Source organism: Tupaia chinensis, unplaced genomic scaffold, assembly GCF_000334495.1.
Source record: "Tupaia chinensis unplaced genomic scaffold, TupChi_1.0 Scaffold000355_1, whole genome shotgun sequence".
Taxonomy (NCBI): domain Eukaryota; kingdom Metazoa; phylum Chordata; class Mammalia; order Scandentia; family Tupaiidae; genus Tupaia; species Tupaia belangeri.
In genome coordinates this window covers 13,530,442-13,556,081 of record NW_006159850.1, presented here as the reverse complement: position 1 = coordinate 13,556,081, position 25,640 = coordinate 13,530,442, and the positions used below count along the sequence as shown (strand labels likewise).

The 25,640-nt window shown below is 42.4% G+C and overlaps 2 protein-coding genes across 3 annotated transcripts in view; both read right to left on the bottom strand.

Moving 5' to 3' along the window:
• The window catches only part of GLG1 (golgi glycoprotein 1), a gene marked incomplete at its 5' end in the record, with an annotated part of 140,303 nt that overhangs the window by 98,922 nt on the left and 15,741 nt on the right, over positions 1-25,640 (bottom strand).
• LOC102472417 (nucleoside diphosphate kinase B) overlaps positions 18,741-25,640 on the bottom strand; it is a 22,749-nt gene continuing 15,849 nt past the window's right edge. The window contains exon 2 of one of the 2 annotated variants that reach the window (XM_006152643.2): positions 18,741-19,622. In XM_006152643.2, coding sequence (XP_006152705.1) covers positions 19,128-19,475 — 348 coding nt within the window. In that variant the 5' untranslated portion in view covers positions 19,476-19,622 and the 3' untranslated portion in view covers positions 18,741-19,127. The remainder of the gene's footprint in view (positions 19,623-25,640) is intronic. The other variant, XM_027773506.1, reaches the window with a different exon arrangement.

Genomic DNA, 25,640 nt, shown 5'->3' with positions numbered 1-25,640 from the left:
CCTTCTCTTCCATTTCTCTATCTTGTCTGGTTTGGAGCACACACACACACACACACATATATGCCCCTCATGGTTTTCAAGCCATCAGGGCCACGTTTCAAACTGTGTTTGGCCACGTGGGCTCCAGCTTTCTTAACCTCTAGAGTACTGGGCTGCCTGGTTTTTCTTTTCCTACTCTCCTTCACCTTTCCCACTGAAGAGTTACATTTTATCCAAAGAAGTTTCAAGCTTGTATAGTTTTGTTTGGTTTAGTTTAAGAATTATTTATTTAATTCCATTTATTGTTATTATTATTTAATTGGCCCAGGAGAGAAAGGGACAGTGAAAAATCAAGCCTTCAGGTCCAGGATTCGAATTGCAGTTGGTCATGTAGAAGTCCAGCACCTTAACCACCATGCCACCTGCCAGCCCTAAGGTTTCTACAGCTTAAGCCACTGCTATGATCCAGTTTGAAAAAAGTGAAAAACAGGTTATGTAACAATCTAACTATATCCCACATTTATCTGAGGCACAATCCTGTCATCTACAGGAAGGGTTGTTTTGAGTTGGAAGGTATGAACTCTGTTAAGTAGCTGAAGCCAGTGTTTAGCCTATACCTCCATTCTGTTTCCCTTCACCAGGTTTGGAAACATTTTAACCTGTATTTTAGTTCAAAGTTGAGTGGTTGGACCTTGATTTACTTCTTTCTTTAAAAATTGACTATTCTGGGAATCAGCAGTTAGCGTAATGGCTGTCGCTGGACTCCCACGTAGTCGACCGCAGTTCACGTCCCGGACCTGGTGGCTTAAAACTCACGCTGGGCACGTGTGCGTGCATGCCCAAGATCCCGAGAAGAGAATGGAGGAGAAAGGATTGCGGAGTGACCATCCCCCCGGGGGGTGATTTCTTACTTTCTGTCTCTATGTCTCTCTCTGTCTGTCTAGTGAGCGCACGCACCCTATAGCAAAAACCTCTCCCAAAAAAAAAAAATGAAAAAAAATAAAGAAAAATGGACTATTCTGACAGATTCTGGTTTAATAGTATTAGTTAAATAAATGCCAATTTTCTGGAACATTCTTGAATAGATTCCACTGCAGTTTCAACTTCAGTTCTTTTTTAAAAAATTATTTATTTAACTTTATTCATTCATTCATTCATTTTAATTTGACCAGAGAGAGACAGAGAAAGAGCAAGCCACCAGGTGCAGGACTTGAACTGTGGTTGGCCATGTGGGAGTCTGGCACCTTAGCCACCATGCCACCTGTTGGTCTCATCAACTTCAGTTCTTAAATTCTGCTATCATTTTGGTTTTCTCATGCCATCTAAAAACAGGTTTCGGGACCAGCAATTAGCATAATGGCTACGCTTCTGGACTCCCACGTAGTCAATCGCGGTTCGAGTCCTAGACCTAGCGGCTTAAACTCACGCCAGGCGCGTGTGCGTGCGTGCCCAAGATCCCGAGAGGAGAATGGAGGAGAAGGGATTGCAGTGTGACCATACCCCCTGGGGGGTGATTTCTCACTTTCTGTCTCTATGCCTTTCTGGCAAGCGTAAGCGCCCTATAGCAAAAACCTTTCCAAAAAAACACCAAAAAACTGAGGCTTCACTGTATATCCAAATTCCATAATTTGGTAAATAGCTCTTTTATAGAAGTAGCCATCTTACAACAGCAGAACTCATATATATAGAGATATAATTTATCAATCTAGATTTATTATGGGATTATTAAATCCTCAACCTGGGACTAGCAGATGGTATAATGCTATGTCTGAGTCTCAGACCCAGCGGCTTAAAACTCACACCGGGTGTGTATGCGTGACTGTCCAAAATCCAGAGCGAAGAATAGATGAGATTGTGTCGTCATCCCCCCTGGGGGAGTGATTTCTCACTTTCTGTCTCTCTCTCTCTCTGTGTCTCTTTGGCAAGTGCATGCACCCTATAGCAGGAAAGAAAGAAAGAAAGAAAGAAAGAAAGAAAGAAAGAAAGAAAGAAAGAAAGAAAGAAAGAAAGAGGAAGGAAAAGAAAAGAAGGAAGGAAGGAAGGAAGGAAGGAAGGAAGGAAGGAAGGAAAAGAAGGAAGGAAAAGAAAAGAAAAGAAAAAAAAACTCTAAAAAAATTAGGTCTTCAACCAAAGGATCTGAATCCTATATTCTCACCCATGGCCTAAGTAAATGTCAGCGAAGTGTGGTAAAGAACCAGGTACTGAGGCTGTAACTCAACACAAAATAGTCATCTATAAGAGATTACCAGAGGATTGCTATTTGCATAATGAGTCTTGAAAAAAATTTCTGCAGTCCCTTAGTATTACTTATTTAAATACTACTGTTTTCCAAAATTATTTTAAATATAATTTCTTCAATGGGACAAGCAGTTAGCGTAATGGCTATGTCGCTGGACTCCCATGTAGTCGACCGCAGTTCACGTCCCGGACCCGGTGGCTTAAACTCACGCCGGGCGCGTGTGCGTGCGTGCCCAAGATCCCGAGAGGAGAATGGAGGAGAAGCGATTGCGGCGTGGCCATCCCCCCTGAGGGGTGATTTCTTGCTTTCTGTCTATCTCTCTGTCTGGCGAGCGCACACGCACTATAGCAAAAACCTCTAAAAAAAAATTATATATATATATAATTTCTTTAATAAATGGGGTGAGACTACTACACTTTTCTCAACCTATTCTTGCTAAACCTGTGTTGGTCACTTGAATTCGGAATACCCCGACCCTCCAACCTGCAGTAAACTATGCACTGGTACATGTGCCACCGTGCTCCAGTTACTTAAAGTCCACAGCTAAACGTCAAGAAATCATGATGAAAATAAGCAGTCAGGAAAAGAATTATTTTATGGACAGGAACTTTGGTAAAGCGCATGAATAAAATTCCTTTCTAACGGATATCTTATTAATATTTATTTCCTCAACTTGCGAAGTCAATGATATCACTGTCACATTAGCTCTATGCCGAACAGAGGGTCTACTGACAGATGCCCAGACAAAGTCGAGATGCTAATATAAACAGATGTAACTTCCGGGGCTAACAGGTGGCCTGATGGCTAAGGCACTGCACTCCCGCAAGGCTGAACTCGGACTGAGCTCTGGGACTGGCAGCTGACTTTCTTTCTCTCTTTGCCTCTCTCTGGTTAGAGCACGTGCTCTATAGCAAATTAAAAATAAAATGAAATCATTTCAAAAATTAAATAATTTTTAAAAAATATTTTCTATTTTTTAAAAGAATTATTTTATTTAACTTTACTTATCTATCTATTTATTTAAATTTAACCAGAGAGGGACAGAGAGAGAGAGAGAGAGAGAAAGCTACCAGGTCCAGGACTTGAACCGTGATTGGCCATGTGGGAGTCCAGCGCCCTTAACCACCATGCCACCTGCCAGCCCCTCCTCCCATTTATTGTATAGGTCTCTGTAGTGAAAGGGGAAAAAGAAATTGCAATTGTACTTAAATTTACCAACTAGATGGGCTACTCTCACATCCTGATCAGGTGATCATCTCCATGCTTTAAAAATAATGTTCACAAGCTGGGACCAGCAGATGGTGTAATGGCTACAACACTGGACTCCCATGTAGTCCCATGGTGCCAGTCTGGACCCTATGGCTTAAAACTCACACTGGGCGTGTGTGCATACCTGCCCAAAGTCCTGAGAGGAAAATGGAGAAGGGATTGCAACATGGCCAACTTTCCTGGGGAGTGATTTCTGGCTTTCTGTCTCTCCAGTGAACAACTGTACCCTATAGCAAAAATCTCTCTCTCTCTCAAAAATAAATAAACAAAAAGTCACAAGGTTACAAAAAAAATTTTTAAGAATAAAATTAATTAAGGCACTACTGAAAACTATATAAATGTAGATAGAGACAAGTGAACTATTCAAACTTTAGGTAGATCCAAACACTCAACAGAATCAGTTTAAATTTGTCCTTAATTGAAAAGTGGATCAGGTCTGGGGCTGGCAGGTGGCATGTTGGTAAGGGCACTGGACTCCCACTTGGCCAACTGCAGTTTGAGTCCCGGACCTGGTAGCTTGCTTTCTTGCTTTCCCTCTCTCTCTCACTCAGTCCGTCTCTGATCAAATTTAAACAGATACATAAATTTAAATAATTCTACAAAAAAAAAAAAAAAAAACCAGAAAAGAAAACTGGATCAGGCCACCAAACTCTCTAAATTATCATTTTACTTGCGTCTTAACGAACCTGCCCTAAATTGACAAAACAGGGCAATTATCCATGGTGCAAAAGGATCATACAAAAATAAAATGACACTTAAATTTAGCGTAAGTTTCCTTTAAATTGTCAACTCCATTAGTGCATTTAAAATGTGATTCTGTTCTCAAAGAACTTGCAACTATTTTTATGTTTCTGTGTAAAGTATGCATAACATCAGGATAACGGCTACTGTCTTTTTCTAAAGAATGATTTTATTTAACTTTCATTTATTCATTTATTTAATTATAATCTGATCAGAGAGGGACAGAGAGAGAACAAGAGAGAGAGAGAGAGATTGAGAAAGCAAGACGCCCAGTCCAGTACTCGAACTGTGGTCAGCCATGTGGGAGTCCAGCACCCTTAACCACCACACCACCTGCTGGCCCCCTGCTAGTGTCTTAAGCAGTTTCTCTAATACAGTGCAGCAAGTAGCAAACATCTCAGCTATTGCAGATGACTGAAAAAATCTTCTTGCTGGGTTGGTCCTAGTTGGAAGTGGTTGAGTGCTGGGCAGAGGAAGTTGGATTCCACGTGGTTGACCAAGGTTTAAGTCCTGGCCCCAGCCATGTGTGCCCAGGATCATGACAAGATGGAGAATCAAGGCAAAAGGACTGTGGTGTGACCAGGCCCCATTGGGGTTGCTTGCTCACTCTCTCTCCTCCTGCACTTTTACGCTCATGCGTGTGCCCTCTCGCACTAAAAAGAAAATATTGGGAAAAAGTCTCTTGCTAGATTCTGCTATGACAAGAACTGAGGAACTAAGATCATTCCTGGGCTTGCTTTCTCTATTTATGCTAAGAAACTTGGTTTAGAATATACAAACCCATGTTTACATTTTGCTTTGGAACACCATATTGTTTCATTCGGCAGCAGATTAACTTTCTAAATTATGTTTTCCTTGAACTAATTATTAAATTAGCTCCTATTCCTGAGTAAAGGTTGATGGTGGCTCAGAAAAATGCTGGGTTTTCAGGAACAATTAGCCTACGATTTAAGAGATTTCTATGGAAAACTCAGTCACTAATTCATACAGAGACAATTATAAATTGGTGATAATTCATCTACTTTATATTACAGGAAGAGTTCACTGCAGATTCCTAACTCACACACACACACAAATCCCCTTTGCTCTTATTACAAGAAAGCAAATTAGTTCTTTAAGAGATACCCACTTTTTTATGATAGGGCACCGTAGTCCCCCTGAGCCACAGTTTCTTTCCAGTTTCAGTTACTCACAGCCAGCCATGGTCTGAAAATATTAAGTAGAAAATTCCAGAAATAAACAATTCATACATTTTAAACTGTGTGCTATTCTGAGTGGTGTGATGAAATCTCGCTTGGTCCTCCTCTGTTCAGCCAGGATATGAATCATCCCTTTGTCCAGCTTATCCAACACTATAGACGATACCTACTCAATAGGCACTTAGCCACTTTGGTCATCAGACAGGAAAAAACAGTATATTCAGGGTTCAATACTGTCCGTGGGGGTATTGAAAGGCATCCCTCACAGATGGGGGGATGTTAGAAACAAGCAACGTTTCTAAGTTTTTACTGATAATTTCATCATTGTATAGTAAACCTCGACTTTAAATACTCTACTACAAGTTTTTTATTAGGAACTTTTACTAAGATCTCTTCCCATAAACTTTTCCATTTTGTTTTGGGGTAACTCAAACACTTTTATTTATTTAACTGACTTTTGTGAGGACTGTCTCAGTATATGGATTATACACAAAGTAACCTACAGTCTCCAGCCCAGGAGTAAGGGCACAGCTGCAACAACCTCACTGCACAAGGGGCCTTCAAAAAGTTAGTGGGAAAATGAGAATCGTCTGATTATATTATGGTGCAAAAAACCTTGAAATCGATGCAGATTTTCCTCATACTATGTACTTTTCACGACCTTTTTGATGACCCCTTGTAATGAGCTATTTCCATGATGTGGGCAGATAATATGGATTTAATTAACTGAGTTCTCACACAGAAAATGTATTCAAATTTTCACTGTTCAGGAACAGCAAGTTCTTCATAATTTGATAGCAAGAGGACTTTGCTCACCACACTTAAGAGATAATCGGCAGGGAGAATCTTTGAATTTTTCCAACCACCATCCCTTCTACCCCTACCATTTGGGAGTTAGCAAAACTGATGTATGTGGTTATTACTATCACTGTATACTTAAGAGTTGACCAAAACTAGAAGGAATCCAGGACCTTTAATTCAAAAGTTTTATAAATCCTTACAAACACCATAAACTTTTTCCTTTCTTTCTTTCTTTTTTTTTTTTTTAAAGGTTTATGCTATAGGGCATTTGTGCTCTCGTGTGGAGAGAGAGAGAGAGAGAGAAAGTGTGAAATCACCCACCCATGCACCTCTCCAGCCCCCGCCCAAGGGGTATGATCGCAACACATCCCTCCTCCTTCATTCTCCTCTTTGGATTTTGGGTGTGTGCATACGTGGAGTGTGATTTTCAAGCCACCAGGTCCAGGGCAAGAACCATGCTTGGCCATATGACAGCACCTTGCTATATCTGCCTAAAGTTTTCTATAACTACATATGACTTAAGTTGTTTCATTTTCTTCTACAGATCTTTGTTAACTGAATAGTTATCCATTACTACATAGTAAGTGAGCTGAAGTAAAGCAGTTAAGACTCACCAAGTAAGATTTTAATTGGACAAGTTTTTAGACACTGAACTAGGTCGGACGTGCCTGGGTCTGGGGAACAACCAGAGTATAAACCCGTCTATGGGTCACGATCTGGCCTAACACGCTGTGAGTAGATGAAGGTGAGTACAAGTGACAGACACACTTGTAGGCCAAAACCTGGGGTATCGTTAACCCAGACAGTAGTTCTGCTTCAGCGACCATAGGAAAACAAACCAAAAGCCCGAGTTGGGAGCTTCAAGACCGAACAAGTAACAGGTAAGCAAAGAAGTTGAAGACCATGGTCAGAAGATCACATCCCAAAAGCATCTGAAAAAAAAAAAAAAAAAATCTGGTGCAGAACTGCTACATGGCCTACTGGTCATGGACGACAAATCCCAGATGGCCAACTTGAGCAGTTCAAATCCCAGTCCTGGTGGCTTGAAAAATACACCAGGCTGGTGCTAGCAGATGGCATGGTAATTATGCCATGGACTTCCACATGGCTGACCACAGTTCAAGTCCTGGATGCAGCGGCTAGAAAATCACAACAGGCACGCGTGTCTCTCTCTGGTGAGTGCACGCACACTATAGCAAAAACCTAAAAAAAAAAAAAAAAGAAAGAAAGAGAAAGAAAAAGAGGAGGCCAGCAGGTGGCATGGTGGTTAAGGTGCTTGACTCCCACATGGCTGACTGCAGTTTGAGTCCCAGACCTGGTGGCTTGCTTTCTTGCTTTCCCTTTCTCTCTCTGTCTCTGTCTGGTCAAATTAAAAAATACTAGTAACAGGGCCAGCAGGTGGTGTGGTGGCTAAGGACGCTGGATTCCCATATGGCTGACTGTGGTTCGAGTACTGGACTTGGTGGCTTGTTTTTTCCCTCTTCTTGTCTCTGTCTCTCTCATCAGATTAAATCATAGTAAGTGGAATTAACATAAATAAATAATTCTTTTAAAAAATACTAATAACAAATGGAATTTAATATATAAACAATTATTTTTTAAAAATAATAATAATTCTTTTTTTGGGGGGGAGAGGTTTTTGCTATAGGGTGTGCACGCTCGCCAGAGAGAGAGAGACAGAAAGACGGAAAGCGAGAAATCAGCCCCCAGGGGGATGGTCATGCCACAATCCCTTCTCCTGCATTCTCCTCTTAGGATCTTGGGCATGCACACACACGTGCCTGGCCCGAGGTTAAAGCCACCGTGTCCAGGACTCGAATTACGGTCAACTATATGGGAGTCCAGCGACATGGCCATTATGCCAACTGCTGGTCTCAATAATTCTTTTTGTTAAAGAGAGAGCTTTTGCTATAGGGCACATGTGCTTGCTAGAGACAGAGAAAGTGAGAAATCACCTCCTAGGGTGGATGGCCATGCCAGAATCCCTTCCCCCCATTCTCCTCTTGTGATTTCTTTTTAACTTTTTTAAGAAGAATTATTTTTTTAACATCATTTATTAATTTCTTTAAATTTGACCAGAGAGGGACTGAGTGAGAGAGAGAGAACAAGCAAGCCGCCAGGTTGGGGACTTGAATCATGACTGGCCATGTGGGAGTCCAGAGTCTCTAGCTAACATGCCACCTGCCAGCTCTCCTCTTTGGATTTTGAGCACACACGAACATGCACCTGGTCTGAGTTTCAAGCCACCAGGTCCAGGCCTCAAACAGCAGTTGGCCATGTGAGAGTCCGGTACCACAACCACTATGCCACCTACTGGCAGTGAAAAAATAATTCTTTAAAAAACAAAGAAAAAGGAAAACACCAGACATGTATGAATGCATGCCTCAAATCCTGACAAGATAGAGAAATAGAGAAGGGATTGGTAGGTTCCACACCCCTCTGGGGGTTGCTTTCTTCCTCTCTCGCTTTCTCTCTCTGATGAGCATACGTGTGCTCTGACAATTAAAGAAAAAGTGGGCCAGCTAGGTGGCGTGGTGGTTAAGGCACTGGATCTCACATGGCTGACCGTGATTCAAGTCCCAGATCCAGCAATCTGAAAACCACACCAGGTGTGTGTGTGCATGCATGCCCAAAATCCCGAGACAAAAATGGAGTTCTTGAGAAGACACTGCAGCATGGCATCCCCTCTGTTTGATGATTTCTCACTTTCTTTATCTTTCTCTCTCTCTCTAGTGAACACATGGGCCCTATAGCAAAAACCCAAAATAGGGTTTTTTTGGTTTTTTTTTTTTAAATAAAATAAGGCCAGCAGATGGAGCAGAGTTGTTAAGGTGGTTGGATGTCATGTGGCCGACTGTGTGGTTCAAGTCCGGCAGCTTGAGACACACACCAGGCACATGTGCGTACGTGCCCAAAACCCTGAGAGGAGAATGAGGAGGGAGTACGGCATGGCCATTCCCGTGGGTGGTGGTTTCTCATTTTCCTTCTCTTTATCTCTCTCTCTCTGCCTCTAGCAAGCACAAAACTATAGTAAAACCGTCTCTAGCAAAACTCAAAACAATAATGATAATATCTCTTCAAGTTTGAGGTTATTTATTTCCCAGTGTGATACTGTGAAATATGTAGTTTGTCTTCCTCCCTGCTTCCTGACACAGCTCCTGAAATCCTTGTCTTCTGTATGATAATAAGATGAATGGAGAGGGGGCAGCAGGTGGTGTGGTGGGTAAGGCAACCAGATCCCACAAGGCCAACTGAGGTTTGAGTCCCAGATCTGGTGGCTTAAAAAACATGCCAGGTGGGAACCAGCAGTTAGCATAATGGCTATGTCGCTGGACTCCCAGTAGTCAATTGCAGCTCGTGTCCTGGTCTCAGTGGCTTAAAACTCACGCTGGGCATGTATGCGTGCGTGCCCAAGATCCCAAGAGGAGAACGGAGGAGAAGGGATTGCGGCGTGGCCATACCCCCTGGGGGATGATTTCTCGCTTTCTGTCTCTCTCTGTCTGTCTGGCAAGTGCACGTGCCCTATAGCAAAAACCTCTCAAAAAACAAAACAAAACAAAACAAAAAAACCCATGCCGAGTATATGTGTGTACACATGACCAAAATCTTGAAAGGAGAATATAGAAGGGACTATGGCATGGCATCCTTGAGAGATGCTTTTTCACATTTTTTCTCTGTCCATGGCCAGTGTATGTACCCTAGAGGGGAAAATAAAAAGATGACTGGTGGCTGCGAGGGACCTTAAATAGCTTCAGGATGGGGGCTGATTACCAAACAGACAAAGCCATAATTAGAGATGCTGTCAGTCAACCTATGGCTCTCCACCTGGCTGTTCATCTATATTTTTTTGTAATATCCTTTATAATAAACAAGTAAGTTGTAAGTAAGGTGGTGCCCTGAATTCTCTGAGCTCTCTAGCAAATTAATCAAATTCAAGGAGTCATGGGAAGCTCAAGTCTGCTCAGAAGCACTGGCCACTGCTTGCCACTGGTCTCTGAGAAGGAGGGCACTCTTGTGGGACCAAGCCCTCAAACTGTAGGATTTGACAGCATCTCCAGGTAGTTTCGGAACTGAACTGAATCAGAGGGCACACGGCTTGTGTCTGCTGAGAATTACATGCTGTGTTGGCTGGCTGAGGGAAAGAAAAAGCACACACATCTGGTGACAGAAGGGGCAAATGGTTGGATGAGAGAGAATATATGAAAAACATTTTGGGTTTTTCTATATCCTTAAACCCAAAAATAGATAATTGATACATAAACCTAGCAAAAATATCTCTTAAGAACAGAGTAGAATAAAGACCTTTCCAGACCAAAAAAAAAAAACCCTGACCTTTTCAGACCAAGAAAAAAAAGGCCCTGACAGTCTGCCCTCAGAACCTTCACTAACTGAAATTCTTTTTATTTTATGCAGAAACAATCCCTTAAAAATAAACTTGTGGAGCCAGCAGGTGGTGTGATGTTTAAGGCACTGGACTTCCACACGGTTGACTGTGGTTTGAGTCCTGGATCTGGCAGCTTGCTTTCTCACTCTCTCTCTCTCTGGTAAAATTAATAACAATAATAATTAATAAAATGAAATAAATACTTCCTTAAAAATAAATTCTTTAAAAAAAACTGAAGAAGAACCCTTTATATCAATTCTAACCAATTCTAATTCTGAAAAATAGACATAAGCTCTTCCTGAGACCAGACCATGCTTTCTAATGATTTCTACCATACTTGATATGCAGAACCCCAGCCACGAATCTGGGCTCCAACATAAATACACAAAAACATTGTTCTCGGAGGATCACATGATTCACTTTTGTGAACACCGAAGCCTATCCAGGCTGTACCCACCATGGAGAAATAAATCTCTGGACCAGTGAAAAGTCAAAGCTAAGCCAACGGCTATTTATTACTGTTATCTTCATGTGTACCTGTGCATAAAAAGGAAAGTAAATTTATTCCTGAGTTTTGGATAAACTGAGGTTCTGGTCATTGGAAAGTTAAAAAAATAGGGGCCGGCAGGTGGCGTGGTGGTGAAGGTGTTGGACTCCCACAAAGCCAACCACAGTACAGCTTTGCTCTAACTCTTCCAACTTCACTCTAGAACATTCTAACAGCAATGACTTAGATTTGCTCCTTAAGGAGTAACAGAACTTGGGGCTGTGTTGAGGTCTTTCTTTGCCTTTGTTTTTTAACCAATAAGAACTGAGTGGCAGCGATTTTGATCTCTTAAAAAAAAAACTGTTTACTACATGAATATGTTGGTGACTCAGCAGTGATGAGTAAGAATGACTGAGACAAGAAGGAAATGGACTAACATCGATTTCATTAAAGTAGGTAAAAGCTTTCTATAGAACGCAGCCAATTAATGCCACGGTCTGCAGCTGCAGACTTGGAACGCCGCGCTGCGGCATAGTCCACTTTACCCTTTAGTTTTGGGGTTCTTTTTTTTTTTGGAGAGATTTTCACTGTAGGGCGCGTGCGCTCGCCAGACAGACAGAGAGAGAGAGACATAGAGACAGAAAGTGAGAAATCACCCCCCAGGGGGGATGGTCACGCGGCAATCCCTTCTCCTCCATTCTCCTCTCGGGATCCTGGGCACGCACGCACACGCGCCCGGAGTTTTGGGGTTCTTGTCTATGAAACTAAATTTCAAAGTAAATACTATCAAATGTGTCTTATGAGGACTGCATGTACATTGTAAGAAATCAACAGGTAATGCCTAATATTTAAATATCAACAGCTTAAATCTATCTATTAGTAAAAATTTATGTAAATGCAAGAATACAGAGCTAAAGAGTTCAAAGCTGAGAAAGCTAAAATAGGGGATTTCAGTTCTTCATTATAAAACGTGGTAGCACTCTGATTTTTTTATAATTATTTATTTTTATTTATCCATTCATTTATTTTTTATTTTGACCAGAGAGAGACAGAGGGTGAGAGTGAGAGAGAGAGGAAGTGAGAAAGCAAGCCACCAGATTCAGGACTCGAACCCTGGTCGGCCACGTGGGAGTGTCCAGCGCCTTAACCACCACACCACCTGCTGGTCCCAGCACTCTGATTTTTAAAATAACATACATGCATTACTCGAAAAAGGAGAGGGAGAACAGCCAACAGATGGTGTAGGGGTTATGTCACTGGGCTCCAACATGGTTGAAAGCAGTTTGAGTCCCAGATCCGGAGCGTCAAAATCACCTTGGGCACGTGTGAATGCGTAAGATCCTGGGAGGAAACTGGAGAAGGGATTAGGGCACGGCCAACCCCTGTGGGGATGATACCTCACTTTTCCTCTCTCTATTTCTCCTCCCCCTCCCAAGCGCACAAACACATCTTAAGGCAAAAACTCCTTTAAAAAAATAATAAAATAAAAGGAGAGGAAGAGATCACATCTATGTACCTACCATGGCACATGGAATCCTTATGTATACAGGAGTGTTTTCTGAAGATGCATTCCATTCTACCTAACTCTGCTTCAGCACAAAAAAAGTTAGCAGGTTTAGAGCATCTGAGTTGTTATTTTTTTTTTTAATCTCCCAAAATAAAATTTTTGTAGAGTATTTTGAGCCATCCTGTTAACCCAAGATTTAAGAAAAGACCTTTGGCAGGTGGCATGTGGTTAAGGGTGCTGGACTCTCACATAGCCTACTGCAGTTCGAGTCCTAGACCTGGTGGCTTGCTTTCTTACTGCCCCCACCCCTTGCTCTGTGCCTCTCTGGTCAAATTTAAATAAATACATAAATAGAAATAAAATAATTCTTTAAAAAGAAGGAAAGAAAGAAAAGACCTTTGAAATAGGCCTTTTCCTCCAAAATTAGTTGTACAAAGCATTTCGGTAATCTTTTTTTTTTTTGGAGAGGTTTTCGTTGTTACAGAGTGCATGCGCTCGCCAGAAAGACAGAGTCAGAGAGACAGAAAGCGAGAAATCACCCGCCCCCGGGGTGGATGGCCACACCGCAATCCCTTTTCTTCCACTCTCCTCTTAGGAATCAAACCGTAGTTGACCATGTGGGAATACAGTGACATAAGTATTGGGGCCAGCAGGTGGCGTGGTGGTTAAGGTGCTGGATTTCCACATGGACACCTGCAATTCGAGTCCCCACCTGGTGGCTTGCTTTCTCACTTTGACTCTATCTGGTTAATTAAAAAAAAAATGATGGTGAATAAAATTTTTTTTTAATTTAAGAATTACTGTATTTCTAGATATTTTTTTCCTTAGGAGTGACAGCCTGTAGTTTACATTCTTTTTTTTTTTTTTTTTTTTGGAGGGGTTTTTCGCTATAGGGAGCGTGCGCTCGCCAGACAGACAGAGACATAGAGACAGAAAGCGAGAAATCACCCCCCAGAGAGAATGGTCACACCGCAATCCCTTCTCCTCCATTCTCCTCTCAGGATCTTGGGCATGCACGCACACACACCCGGCCTGAGTTTTAAGCCACCGGGTCCGAGACACGAACCGCGGTCGACTATGTGGGAGTCCAGCGACATAGCCATTATGCTAACTGCTGGTTCCCCTGTAGTTCACATTTTTAACAGAGATGTATATAACAATCTTAACAACAACAACAAAAAACAATTAAGACTTCCTAATAAAAAAAATAATTATGAAACAATATGCTGGGTTTTGTGACTTAGAAATGAGTAGCTCACTGAGTAGAATATAATTTAGTAGGGTAAGGAGATACTTCATTGACTTTAGCAAGTTTATTTTCATAGCAATATATAACTTGGATCTTGGGCCGCAATCCCTTCTCCTCCATTCTCCTCTCAGGATCTTGGGCATGCACGCACACACACCCGGCGTGAATTTCAAGCTGCTGGGTTGGGGACTTGAATCGCGGTTGACTATGTGGGAGTCCAGTGATGTAACCATTCTGCCATCTGCTGGTCCCAGATCTTGGCTTCTAACTACCATTCTCTACTAAAAGTAAATCATGCTCCCTGGAGAAGTGACTGATTTCAGGACTGGAAAAGTAAAAGATGAATCTAAGAGGCCAGCAGGTGGCATGTTGCTTAAGGCGCTGGACAACGATATGGACGAACACAGGTTGAGTCCCAGAGCCAGCAGCTTGAAAATCACCCCCGGGCATGTGTGCATGCATACCCAAAATTCTGAGAGGAGAATAGAGAAGGGATTGAAACATGGCTATCTCCCCTGGGGGTGATTTCTCACTTTTCTCTTCTGAGCGCGCCCCCTCGATTGTTCACTAAAAAAAAAAAAAAAAAAAAAAAAGATTTTTTGGTCTACTTTCCTAGAAACTTCCTAGGCTTACTAAACGCTATGCACTATTACTGTGACCAAGAGGGCTAAACATCTCTATCTACTTTTCTTGTTATTGTCCAACCCCTCGTTGCTGAAATTTAACCTCACAGTGAAAAGGTTCTGAAGGGGACCAGTAAGTGGCATGATGGTTAAGGCATAGGTCAACCATGGTTGGAGTCCCAAACCTGTTAGCTTGCTTTCTCTCTTTCTCTCTCTCTCTCTTGCATGTGCCCTATAGCAAATTAAAAAATAATAATAGGGGCCAGCAGGTGGTATGGCGGTTAAGGCGCTGGATTGCCACATGACCTACCACAGCTCGAATCCCAGATCCGGCAGCTTGCTTTCTCACTTTCCATCTCTCTTGCTCTCTCTCTCTCTCTCTGGTCAAATTAAAAAATAATAATAATGATGATGATGAATAAAATTAAATAATTCTTAAAATAATAATAGTAACAAATAAAATGAAATAAGTATTTTTTAAAAAAAAGGTTCGAGGACCAGCAGATGGCATAATGGTTAAGAGGACTCCTACATAGTTGACCATGGTTAAGAGTCCAGGACATGGAACCAGCAGGTGGCGTGGTGGTTAAGTTGCTGGACACTTCCACGTGGCTACACGGTTCAAGTCCCGGACCTGGCAGCTTGCTTTCTCACTTTTCTCTCTCTCTCTCTCTCACTGTGTCTTTCTCTCTGGTCAAGTTAAAATAATTGAATAACTTAAATTAAATTAAAATTTAATTCTTGAAAGAAAAAAAAAAGTCCAGGACCCAGTGGATTCAAACACACCAGCGTATGTGCGTGTGTGCCCAAAATCCCAAGAAGAGAATAGAGAAAGGACTGTGGCGTGGCCATCCCCCCTAGGGGGGTTGATTTCTTGCTTTCTGTCCCCCTGCCTCTCCAGTGAGTTCACGTGCCCTGTAGCAAAATATTTCTAAAAAAAAAAAAAAAAAAAAAAAACCTAAAACTAAAAAAAAAAAAAATTTAAGTTTCAGAATATGGAAAAAAAATCTTTACTTCCTGAATCATAAGAAAAAACCTGAGACAGTCACTTACTTAGAAAATGATAAAGTTCATAAAATTAAAAAGACCAAAAGCCTATTAACACCAGGCTGATTTGAACCCCCTCCTCCTTCCATCATTCTTATTTATTTCTTCTGAGAGAGAGTGCAAGAATAAGAGCGAGACAGCACCCCAGCAGGGTCTTGACAGCATGACCCGCCCCCAGCTTCGGCCAGCCCCAGGCCATGGTACACGTGTGCCCTGAGTACTCAGGGCTCCTGCGTGCCAGCTGAAACTGCCCACGCGTGTCAGCCTTGCGGCCTCGCGCTTTGCCCCCGCACCGCTATCCACCCCCTCTCCTCTTCTTCCTGGGGAGCATCTTCACTTTCTTCCTCGCCAGCACTTCTGCCCTCTACAGTTCCCTCCTTTTTGCCTTTAAACTAAAACAGATTTCCCTCATGCTAACAGACCTTTAGTTAAGTGGGATGTCCTCCCTTTTAGATAGTCTCACCTTCAAATTACCTAACTTCTCACATAGTCTCACATAGTCTCAAATAGTAGAAATTTGGGTTCTACAGAAACTGTTCTATCTCCATTTTAACAAAAACCATGCTATTTTCTTAGTCACTAACCTTAACTGTCATTCTATGTACTCTAGTGATTATTATCACCACCTTCTAAATGTTCCTTTCCTTGACTCCCACCACTAAAACTTCTTTTTCTTTGGCTTCCTCAACTAAACTCTTGTAAATCTTTTAACTCTCAACCACGCCTTCTGTTCTCTGCAATTCCCTCAACAAGCCTCTTTCCAACCCCTAATTGTAAGCATTCCCCGGGGTTCAGTCCCTGCAATCATATTCTTCCATTTACACATTCTTTAAGAAGGCTCAACCATTTCCAGAGCTCCAACTATACCCTTTCAAACTGAAGGACTCTAAAATTTAGACTCAGTTCAAGATTTATTTCCAAATTTACATCCTCTTACTGGAAACTGCTTAAAATGCCTAGCTGTAGTTTTAAATTCAACACAACCTAAGAATTATATATTTTTGGAGGTAGTTTAACAATTATACTTTGACTTTTCCTTACCTGGTTAAATTTTGCCATTCCTGCAGCTAAATCGTCATTTTCTTAGGAAAACTCTTATTTTCTTTTTAAAGAGGATTTTGCCTTTGGGCACTCAGGAGATAAGAGAGAGACAGACACAGTGAAAGAAAAGTGAGAAAGAACCAGCTGGGAGGATGGCCATGCCACAATCTTTTTTCCTCCATTCTCCTCCCAGTATCTTGGACACACATACACACACACCCAGCATGATATGGAAGCCACCAGGTCCGGGACTCAAACTGTGGTCAGCCATGTGGGAATCAAGTGACATAACCCCTACACCACCCACTGATCCTGGAAAACATTTCTTGAGTTCCCAATTAGCCAAATGTTCATGTGCCTCTCTTTCATAGCAATGATTACAGCTATAATTTTCCATTTATTTTGTGACTTTTTTTCCCTTTTATTCAAAATAAGAATGTGTATCTGTGCATGTGAGAGAGAAACACGAGCACCTCCAGGGTCTGGTCATGCTGCAATTCCATTCCTCCAGCCCTCCAGCCAGTTGGCTGTTGGGCACTGGTGCGTGTGTCCACTGTATTTCAGGCTGACCAGGCCAGAGAGCTGAACCACAGTCGCAGTGTGGGATCTGGCTTCTCCTGAGCAGCACTTTACCTCCACACCTCCAGGCCTGCCCTTTTTCTGTGACTCTTTAATGGCTACCTCCCCTACTGGATGGTATGTTCAGTGAGGGGAGGGACCACATCATTTAGGACAGGGATATGATAAGCACCACATTCCCAGCACTACCCTCAAGTTTCCGGCATACAGTAAATAATGCTTATCCCAAATCTGTCAAACAAATGAACAAACACTCTAAACTTTTCCAAGGAAACAGGTTTCCATCAATTCTATTTCCATACCTACTCATACTAGTCCACTGAAGCCTCAGCCCTTACTTTGCAGTTCATTACAATGGCAGCTTACTCAGCTCCTTAAAGAGTTTTCTCACTTAAATCCATACTGCCACAGGAATAATTAATTTCCTTTACTTTTTTTTTGAGAGGTTTTTGCTATAGGGTGCGTGTGCTTGCCAAGAAGACAGAGACAGAGAGACAGAAAGCAAGAAATCACCCCCCAGGGGGATGGCCATGCCACAATCCCTTCTCCTCCATTCTCCTCTCAGGATCTTGGGCACGCACGCACACGTGCCTGGCATGAGTGTAAGCCACCAGGTCCGGGACTCGAACCGCAGTCAGCTACATAGGAGTCCAGTGACATAGCCATTATGCCAACTGCTGGTCCTGCCTTTACTAATTTTTAAAGTTTATTTTGTTTTTGGGACCAGCAGTTAGCGTAATGGCTATGTCGCTGGACTCCCATGTAGTCGACTGTGGTTCGCATCCCGGACACGGTGGCTTAAAACTCACACCAGGCGTGTGTGCGTGCGTGCCCAAGATCCCGAGAGGAGAACGGAGGAGAAGGGATTGTGGCGTGGCCATTCCCCCGAGGGGTGATTTCTCGCTTTCTGTCTCTGTCTCTGTCTGGCGAGCGCACACACCCTACAGCAAAAACCTCTCCAAAACAAATAAAAAGTTTATTTTGTTTTATTCTTTCATGGAGGGAGTGAGGGGGACCTTGGACAGGGTCTCATGTCATGATCCTTCAGCCAGGAGGCATCCAGTTCGACCCAGAATCCAAATCCAGGCCTCCCACATAGCTCCATATGACACAGCAGCACCCTATCACCTGTAACTCTTGAGGATGGATCAAATTTCCTATTTTATGGTGATAGTCACCCCATCTTTAAAGACCACCTATTTCCCTTAAAAATAAATCTAAGCTAATACAGACATTTCACTAAATGGCTTGATTTGCCAAGAACAAATGTCAGCTGCTCACAGGAACACAGCCCACTGACCATGACTTTAAAAAACACCAGCTGCGGGACCAGCAGTTAGTATAATGGCTATGTCGCTGGACTCCCACGTAGTCGACCGCGGTTTGTGTCCCGGACCCGGTGGCTTAAAACTCACGCCGGGCGCGTGTGCGTGCGTGCCCAAGATCCCGAGAGGAGAATGGAGGAGAAGGGATTGTGGTGTGGCCTTCCCCCCTGGGGGGTGATTTCTCGCTTTCTGTCTCTCTGTCTCTCTCTGTCTGGCTGGCGAGGGCACGCGCCCTATAGCAAAATAGACCTCTTCAAAAACACCAGCTGATTCTTCTCGTAGGTTCTCCTTTATTAAGTTCTTTCAAGATCAATAGTAATAGTATCTTGAAAATGTTACCATTAATATTTGCATCACAAACACCTAACTAATTAAGTTTTGCTAGCAATACACTCATAAACCATCTTTAATGTGTGTTTCTTACATGGTCCGATCAATATTATTTATAACATTCTTATCAATTACAGTTTCAGATAGTATCATTTCATAAGCCTGCCTGCCTGTATGTATGTATTTATTTTTACCAGTTTCCAAACTGGTACATATGCTCTCAAAATTAATGATGTATCCTATTGTTGTCAAGTCAGTGTAATGACAAGCTGTATCCAGGGACCGAGCCATGGAGCATTGCTGAAGGGGCCGCTGTTTTGTCACCTCTTACTCATAAACCCAGTCATGAGCACAAGACTTGTAGTCAACCAATTCCTCAGGCTTAAACCACAAGCTGATTTCTTTTTCAGCACTGTTGACCGAATCACTGCCGTGAACGATGTTCCTGCCCACTTGAATGCTGAAGTCTCCACGAATGGTGCCTGGCTTCGAATCTGCAGGATTGGTTTCCCCAAGCATTACTCGGCTTGTCTTCACCACATTCAGCCCCTCCCAGACCATGGCCACCACCGGCCCCGAGTTCATGTACTTCACCAGCCCTGGGAAGAACGGGCGGTCCTTCAGGTCATTGTAGTGCTGCTTCAGGTGTTCCTCAGAGGCCCGAAGGAACTTCATGGCCACAAGGCGGAATCCCTTCTGCTCAAAGCGTTTGATGATCTCGCCCACCAGACCACGCTGCACACCGTCCGGCTTGATGGCGATGAAGGTGCGCTCGAGGTTGGAGATGGTTGCAGAAGCTGGTGGGACCCGGAGGCTGCTGTGCTGCGGGAGCAGAGCCTGTCCTTAAATTCTAATGATTACAGATTCAGGTTCTTTTCTTTTTCTTTTTTAAAATTTTTATTATTATTATTATTATTTTAGTTTAGCTACAGGGCATGTACACTTGCCAGAGACAGAGAGAAAGTGAGAAATCACCCCCAAGGGGGATGGCCACAACTCAATCCCTTCTCCCCCATTCTGCTTGAGAATTTTGGACATGCCCAAACACACCCCTGGTGTGATTTTTCAAGCTGTGATTATCATGATTATAAAACCACAGAAGAGGATAAGTGGGATCCAGCATCTTAACCCCCACACCATCTCCTGGCCTCCAGATTAATAATTTCTAAGATTCTGACAAAACAAACTTAACTATCTAAACAGAAGAACATTGGTTCAACATCAAAAAAAATTATGAATGTAATATATTCCATTAAAAACTGCTAGTTTGGGGCCAGCAGGTGGCATGGTGGTTAAGGGCGCTGGACTCCCACATGACTGACCATGGTTTGAGTCCCAGACCTGACAGCTTCCTTTTTCACTTTCTTTCTCTTTCTCTCTCTTTCTCTCTCTCTCTCTCTCTCCTTTGCTCTCTCTGTCCCTCACTGGTCAAAATTAAGATAAAAAAAAGTTAAATAAAATAATAACTAAAAGAAATAATGCTTAAAAAAAAAAAAAAAAGAACTTCCCGACTGAAAAGCTGCATCATTTAAGTTAAAATATCTCTAGATGAGACAAAGGGTGGCCAACTCTGCTGTTTGAGTCTGGGACCCAGCCACCTGAAAATTGCGAGAGGCATGTCTGCATGCACAAAATCCCAAGAGAAGAATGGATGACAGCATTGTCATCAGCCCCTAGGGGGTGCTTCCTCGCTCCCTCTCTGTCTATGTCCATCTCTACTGCTAGTACACACACGCCCTGGATCCCAAGAGGATCATCAAGGATAAGGTACTGTGGTGTGACCATTCCCCTTGGGGGTGATTTCTCAAAATGTCTCACTTTCTTTTCATCCTTCCAACCTGTTTTAACAATGGTACTGAGCAAATATCTGGATAAACATTTAAAGCAAATACATATGTCAGAGTGCTGAACCTAAGTCAGCCCACAGAAGTACACCGCAGTAAGAGCTCTAAATTTTAAATTTTTACATTAACATAAGGGGCATATAAAGTCTAATCCAAAAGAGTAAATCAAACCCAAGATTGCACACAACTTACCAAGTTAGCTAATAATGCATTAATGGTTCCTTTACAAGACCTAAAAGCAATTTTAAAGACTTGTTCATAAACTGATTCAAATTCTGACATCAGATAGGGGGCCAGCAGATGGTGAGTTGGTTAAGGCTCTGGATTCCCATACAGCCCAGCTGAACTATATGGGCATGCATGTACATGAGCCCCGTATGAGTTTTAAGCCACTGGATCTGGGACTCGAGCTGCAGTCGACTATGTGGGAGTCCAGAGATGTAACTATTACAAGTCCTGGACCCGGTGGCTTGAAAATCACAATGAATAAAGACATAAATAAATAAATAAATAAATGTCTTTAAAAAAAATGACGTAAGATAATCTGCCAGTGCCCAGAGGACATCCTGGGCACTGTGTGCTTTGTGTCCCACAGAAAGCTCTAGGGTTTACGAAATACTTTCAGATGTTATATTTCGCATAATCTTTTTTTTTTAGAATTATTTTATTCAATGATTATTATTTTTTTCTTTTAATTTGACCAGAGAAAGAGAGAGAGAGAGAAAGTGAAAAAAGCAAGCTGCCAGGTCTGGGAATTGAACCATGGTCAGCCACGTGGAAGTCCAACGTCTTTAACCACCATGCTACCTGACTGCCCCATATCTCACTTAATCTTATCCCCTACAACTGCTCATTTTTACAGAGAAGGACACTAAAGCTTAGGAAATTGAAGTTCATGAATCTATCAGATTCTAAAGTAAAAACAAACTGGATTTGATGCTCATCTTCAGTTACTTTCTTTTACTTCACCCACAGATAAAGCATTACTTGCAGAAAGGGCGTTCCCAGCCTGAACAGCACTAACTTTCTAGTAAGTCGACTGCAGGACATTCAGAGTCAGATACCAAGTCCGTGTTGGGCCAGCAGATGGCTGGGAGATTGAGGCACTAGATCCCACACGACCGGTTTCCCGGTCCAAGTCCTGGACTCAGTAACCTGAGAATCACTGGGCATGTGTGCAGGCATGCCCTAAATCCTGATGGGAGAGTGCAGCAGAGAGCACAGTGTGGCCATCCCCTCTGAGGAGTTATTTCTCACTTTCCTCCTTCCCTGTCTCTCTGGCAAGCACATGCTCCCTACAGCAAAAACTGAAGGGAAAAAAAAAAAAGTCCATTTTAAAGAGTAGCTTCAGTAATTGTTTGCTCAGCAATTATTCAACTCAATTTTCTGGGAGAAAATAACAAAACGCAAATACAAATAAACAATAAATAAGACAGGACATCTTTAAGTATTTGCGAAATTACTAAATATTCTCACAAAATATACACACAACTCTGTCCAGAATAACCTGCTTCTGGGCTGACAACAAAAACCTACCGTGGATGAATTTCATGCTCTCTTTTTCCCTCTGCTAAATGTGATCAATTCTACAGTATTGCAAGGAAAGAAATTAAACAGTTTTGAGGGGAAATACTCTCTTGATTCTTTCCTGCCTAAAAGCAGAAGACTTAAGCCCTAGGAAATGAATGGAGCCACAAGATGGGAGGAACCGCTATCTCCAGATCACCAGATGGCTCATAGTCTCCCACAACTTCTCTCATGTTAAACCGCTGATATTTTTGGGTTTGGTGTAGCAGTCAGTTTTGGCCTATACAATACATTAACCGAAAAGAACTCTTTTACACATTGGTAAAAGGCATATACATTGGTAAAAAGACATCATGAAATTTTGTTATGTAAATAACTCTTACTTTTTAAAAAAGATTTTATTATTATTATTTTTCTTTTCATTTGACCAGAGAGAGACAGAGAAAGAGAGAGAGGGAAAGTGAGAAAGCAAGTCGCCAGGTCCAGGACTCAAACTACAGTCGGCCATGTGGGTTTTCAACACCTTAACCACCATGTCACCTGCTGGCTCCGTAACTCTTACTCTTAAAAATAGTTTTGTCGGAACCAGCAGTTGGCATAATGGCTATGTCACTAGACTCCCATGTAGTCAACTACGGTTCGAGTCCCGGCCCTGGCGGCTTAAATTCCTGCCGTGTGCATGTATGCCCAAGACCCTGAGAGGAGAATGAAGGAGAAGGGATTGCGGTGTGGCCATCCCCCCGGGAGTGATTTCTTGCTTTCTGTCTTTCTGTCTCTCTGACTTTCTGGTGAGTGCACACGCCCTATAGCAAAAACCTCTCCAAAAAAAGAAAAAAAGACCTTAATTCCAGAGGAGGCGCCCTGACCCATACCTGGGAAGAAGGAATACTACACAGAAAGGCAAGAAGAATTTGAATTTGAACAGACAGGCCTAGCTAGTCATCACACTCAGTTGTCAGCATTTGACCACACCTTTTTTATTATCCAATCACATGCATAACTTCATCTGTATCCTTTGAAATATCCTTTCCAGTAAACCAGTCACTGTAAATATTTCCCAGAGTTCTGTGAGCCACTAGCAAATTAATCAAACCCAAGGAGAGGCGGAGGTTGTGGGAGCTCCAGCTTGTAGCTAGTTGCTCAGAAGTTCCAGAGGTTCTTGCACCTGATGTCCGAAGTAGGGGACAGTCGTGGGTTGGGAGCCCTCAACCTGTGAGATCAGATGCTGTCTACGGGTAAAGAGTATCAGAACCGAACTGGACTCGGGGGACCAGCTATCCACTGCAGAACTGACTGCCTGCTTGCTCACCTGCTGGTGGGGAAACCCCACACATTTTGGGATCACGATATGCTGTGAGGATTGTTAATATGGCAGAGACTGAAAATGAGTTTGTTTCCTCTTCGTAGTCTCAAAAATATGAAGAGACATAATAGGGGATCAGATGGCAGAAATGGTGCAACAGCAGTAAAACATGACACCATGCAAAGCAATCCCACATAGGAAGGCTTCGGGTTCAAGTCCAGGGACCTCCTAGGGTAGCCAGGCACACAGGTGCCCACAGTTGCAGGCTGGCTGAGGGTGGGGGGTGGTCGTGGCATCAGGACCCTCTTGTCAGTGCTGTCTCTCTCTCATGGAAAAAATAAACTTTAGAGAACCCAATAATATGAAAATACATTATTTACATAAATGTGAGAAGTTGAACAAGCACTGGAGTAGGTTAGTATGGAAAGGCTGGTTTTGAATGTAAAAGATTGAGTTGGCATCTGTTTAATATATGTGACTTGCGCAAATCACTATCTGATTCATGTTTGTTTGTTTTAATCTAATACAAGGCTGATATGTGTCCTATCTACCACACGCACAGTTATCAAAACTACAAATAAGATCAAAAGGGTTCTATAAATTAAAGGTTGGATAATAACTGGACTCAGATTAATTAAATATATAGGGAGACGGCTGTTAGACCAATACTCGATTTTTTCAAATCAAGAAAATTTGGTGAGTTCCTCTGTGACACTTACATTTGGTTCCACATTTACTCTATTGTTAAGTTTTCAGAACACACCATAAACCAAAATTTCCAAGTCACCTTTTTCATGTCAAATAATCCTTAATTAACCCATACAGTAAGTGCTTAGGAAATATTTTACAAATGAATCACTAAAAGCTCGAGATAATCTACACCAGTTCTCTTTCTTTGGTCTTAAGGACACATAAATCAGGTAAGAAGATGCTCAAAAGGAATTTCAGGGGTCAGTGGGTGAGGCAGTGGTTAAGCAAGCTGGATCCCAAATAGCTAACGATAGCAGAGTCTCAGACCTAACAGCTTGAGAAACATGCCAGGTACATGTGCATGTATGCCTGAAATCCTGAGAAGGGGCAGTGGCGTGACTATCTGCCAAGAGTTCTTTTTTACCCCACCTGCTCTCTCTCACCCCCAGTCTCTCTCCAGCCAGCACGCACACCTTTTACAAATTTAAAAAAAAAAACAAAAGTGGTGAAAAAGCCCCGACCCTAGTGGTAAAGGGAGCCACATCAAACATGGCCAACTACAGTTTGAGTACCAGACATGGCAGCTTGGAAAACATGCCAGGCACATGTGTCTGTGTGCCCTCCACCCCAGCTGATAGAGAAATGAGAGGGACTGTAGCATGATCACACCCCACTGGGCGGTGCTTTCTCTCTCTCTCTCTGTTTCTCCATGGTGAAAGCAGGAACCCTCTGGCAATTAACTCCCAAGGTTAACAGCCCTACCCTAACATGACTAACTCCTCCATCTCCCTACTCCTAGCAATGGGTTTCAAGATGATACAAGAACAATGAAATTGCTGGAAAGGGAGATACTATCAATATTTACTCAAAATATGAATAAGATGAGCAATGATGTTGAACCAAATGAGTCACTTTGTTAAGTATGATGAAATATTGGTTATTTCTTACAGTTCAACCTAATAGAAACAGAGCCAGAAAAGAATGCTTAAAGGAGAGGTGAGGTTGAGAGGCAGATGGTCAAGTGGCTGTGTAGAGAGAAGGGGACTGAGCAATATTTTGGACTAGAAAATTCCCAAATCATTGAGTATAAAATATTTCCCAATAATACTTACATAAAAAACACTGTAAGGGGCCAGCAGGTGGCACGGTGGTAAGGGTGCTGGACTCTCACATGGCCGACCGTGGTTTGAGTCCCGAACCTCGCAGCTTGCTTTCTCACTCCCCCACACACACACTCTGTTCCTCTCTGGTCAAATTAAAATAAAATAAATAAATAAAGATAAAATAAAATAATTCTTTTAAAAAAGAACAAAGACACTAAGCTCAAAGCACAAAGGCTGCACCTCAGTGCCCTCCGAAGTCCATGCCATTGCAGTCGCTGCAGATGTCAGGCAGTAAGAAGTTATGTAAAAGGCTAGAGGGAAGGGACCAGCAGTTAGCGTAATGGCTATGTCGCTGGACTCTCACGCAGTCGAC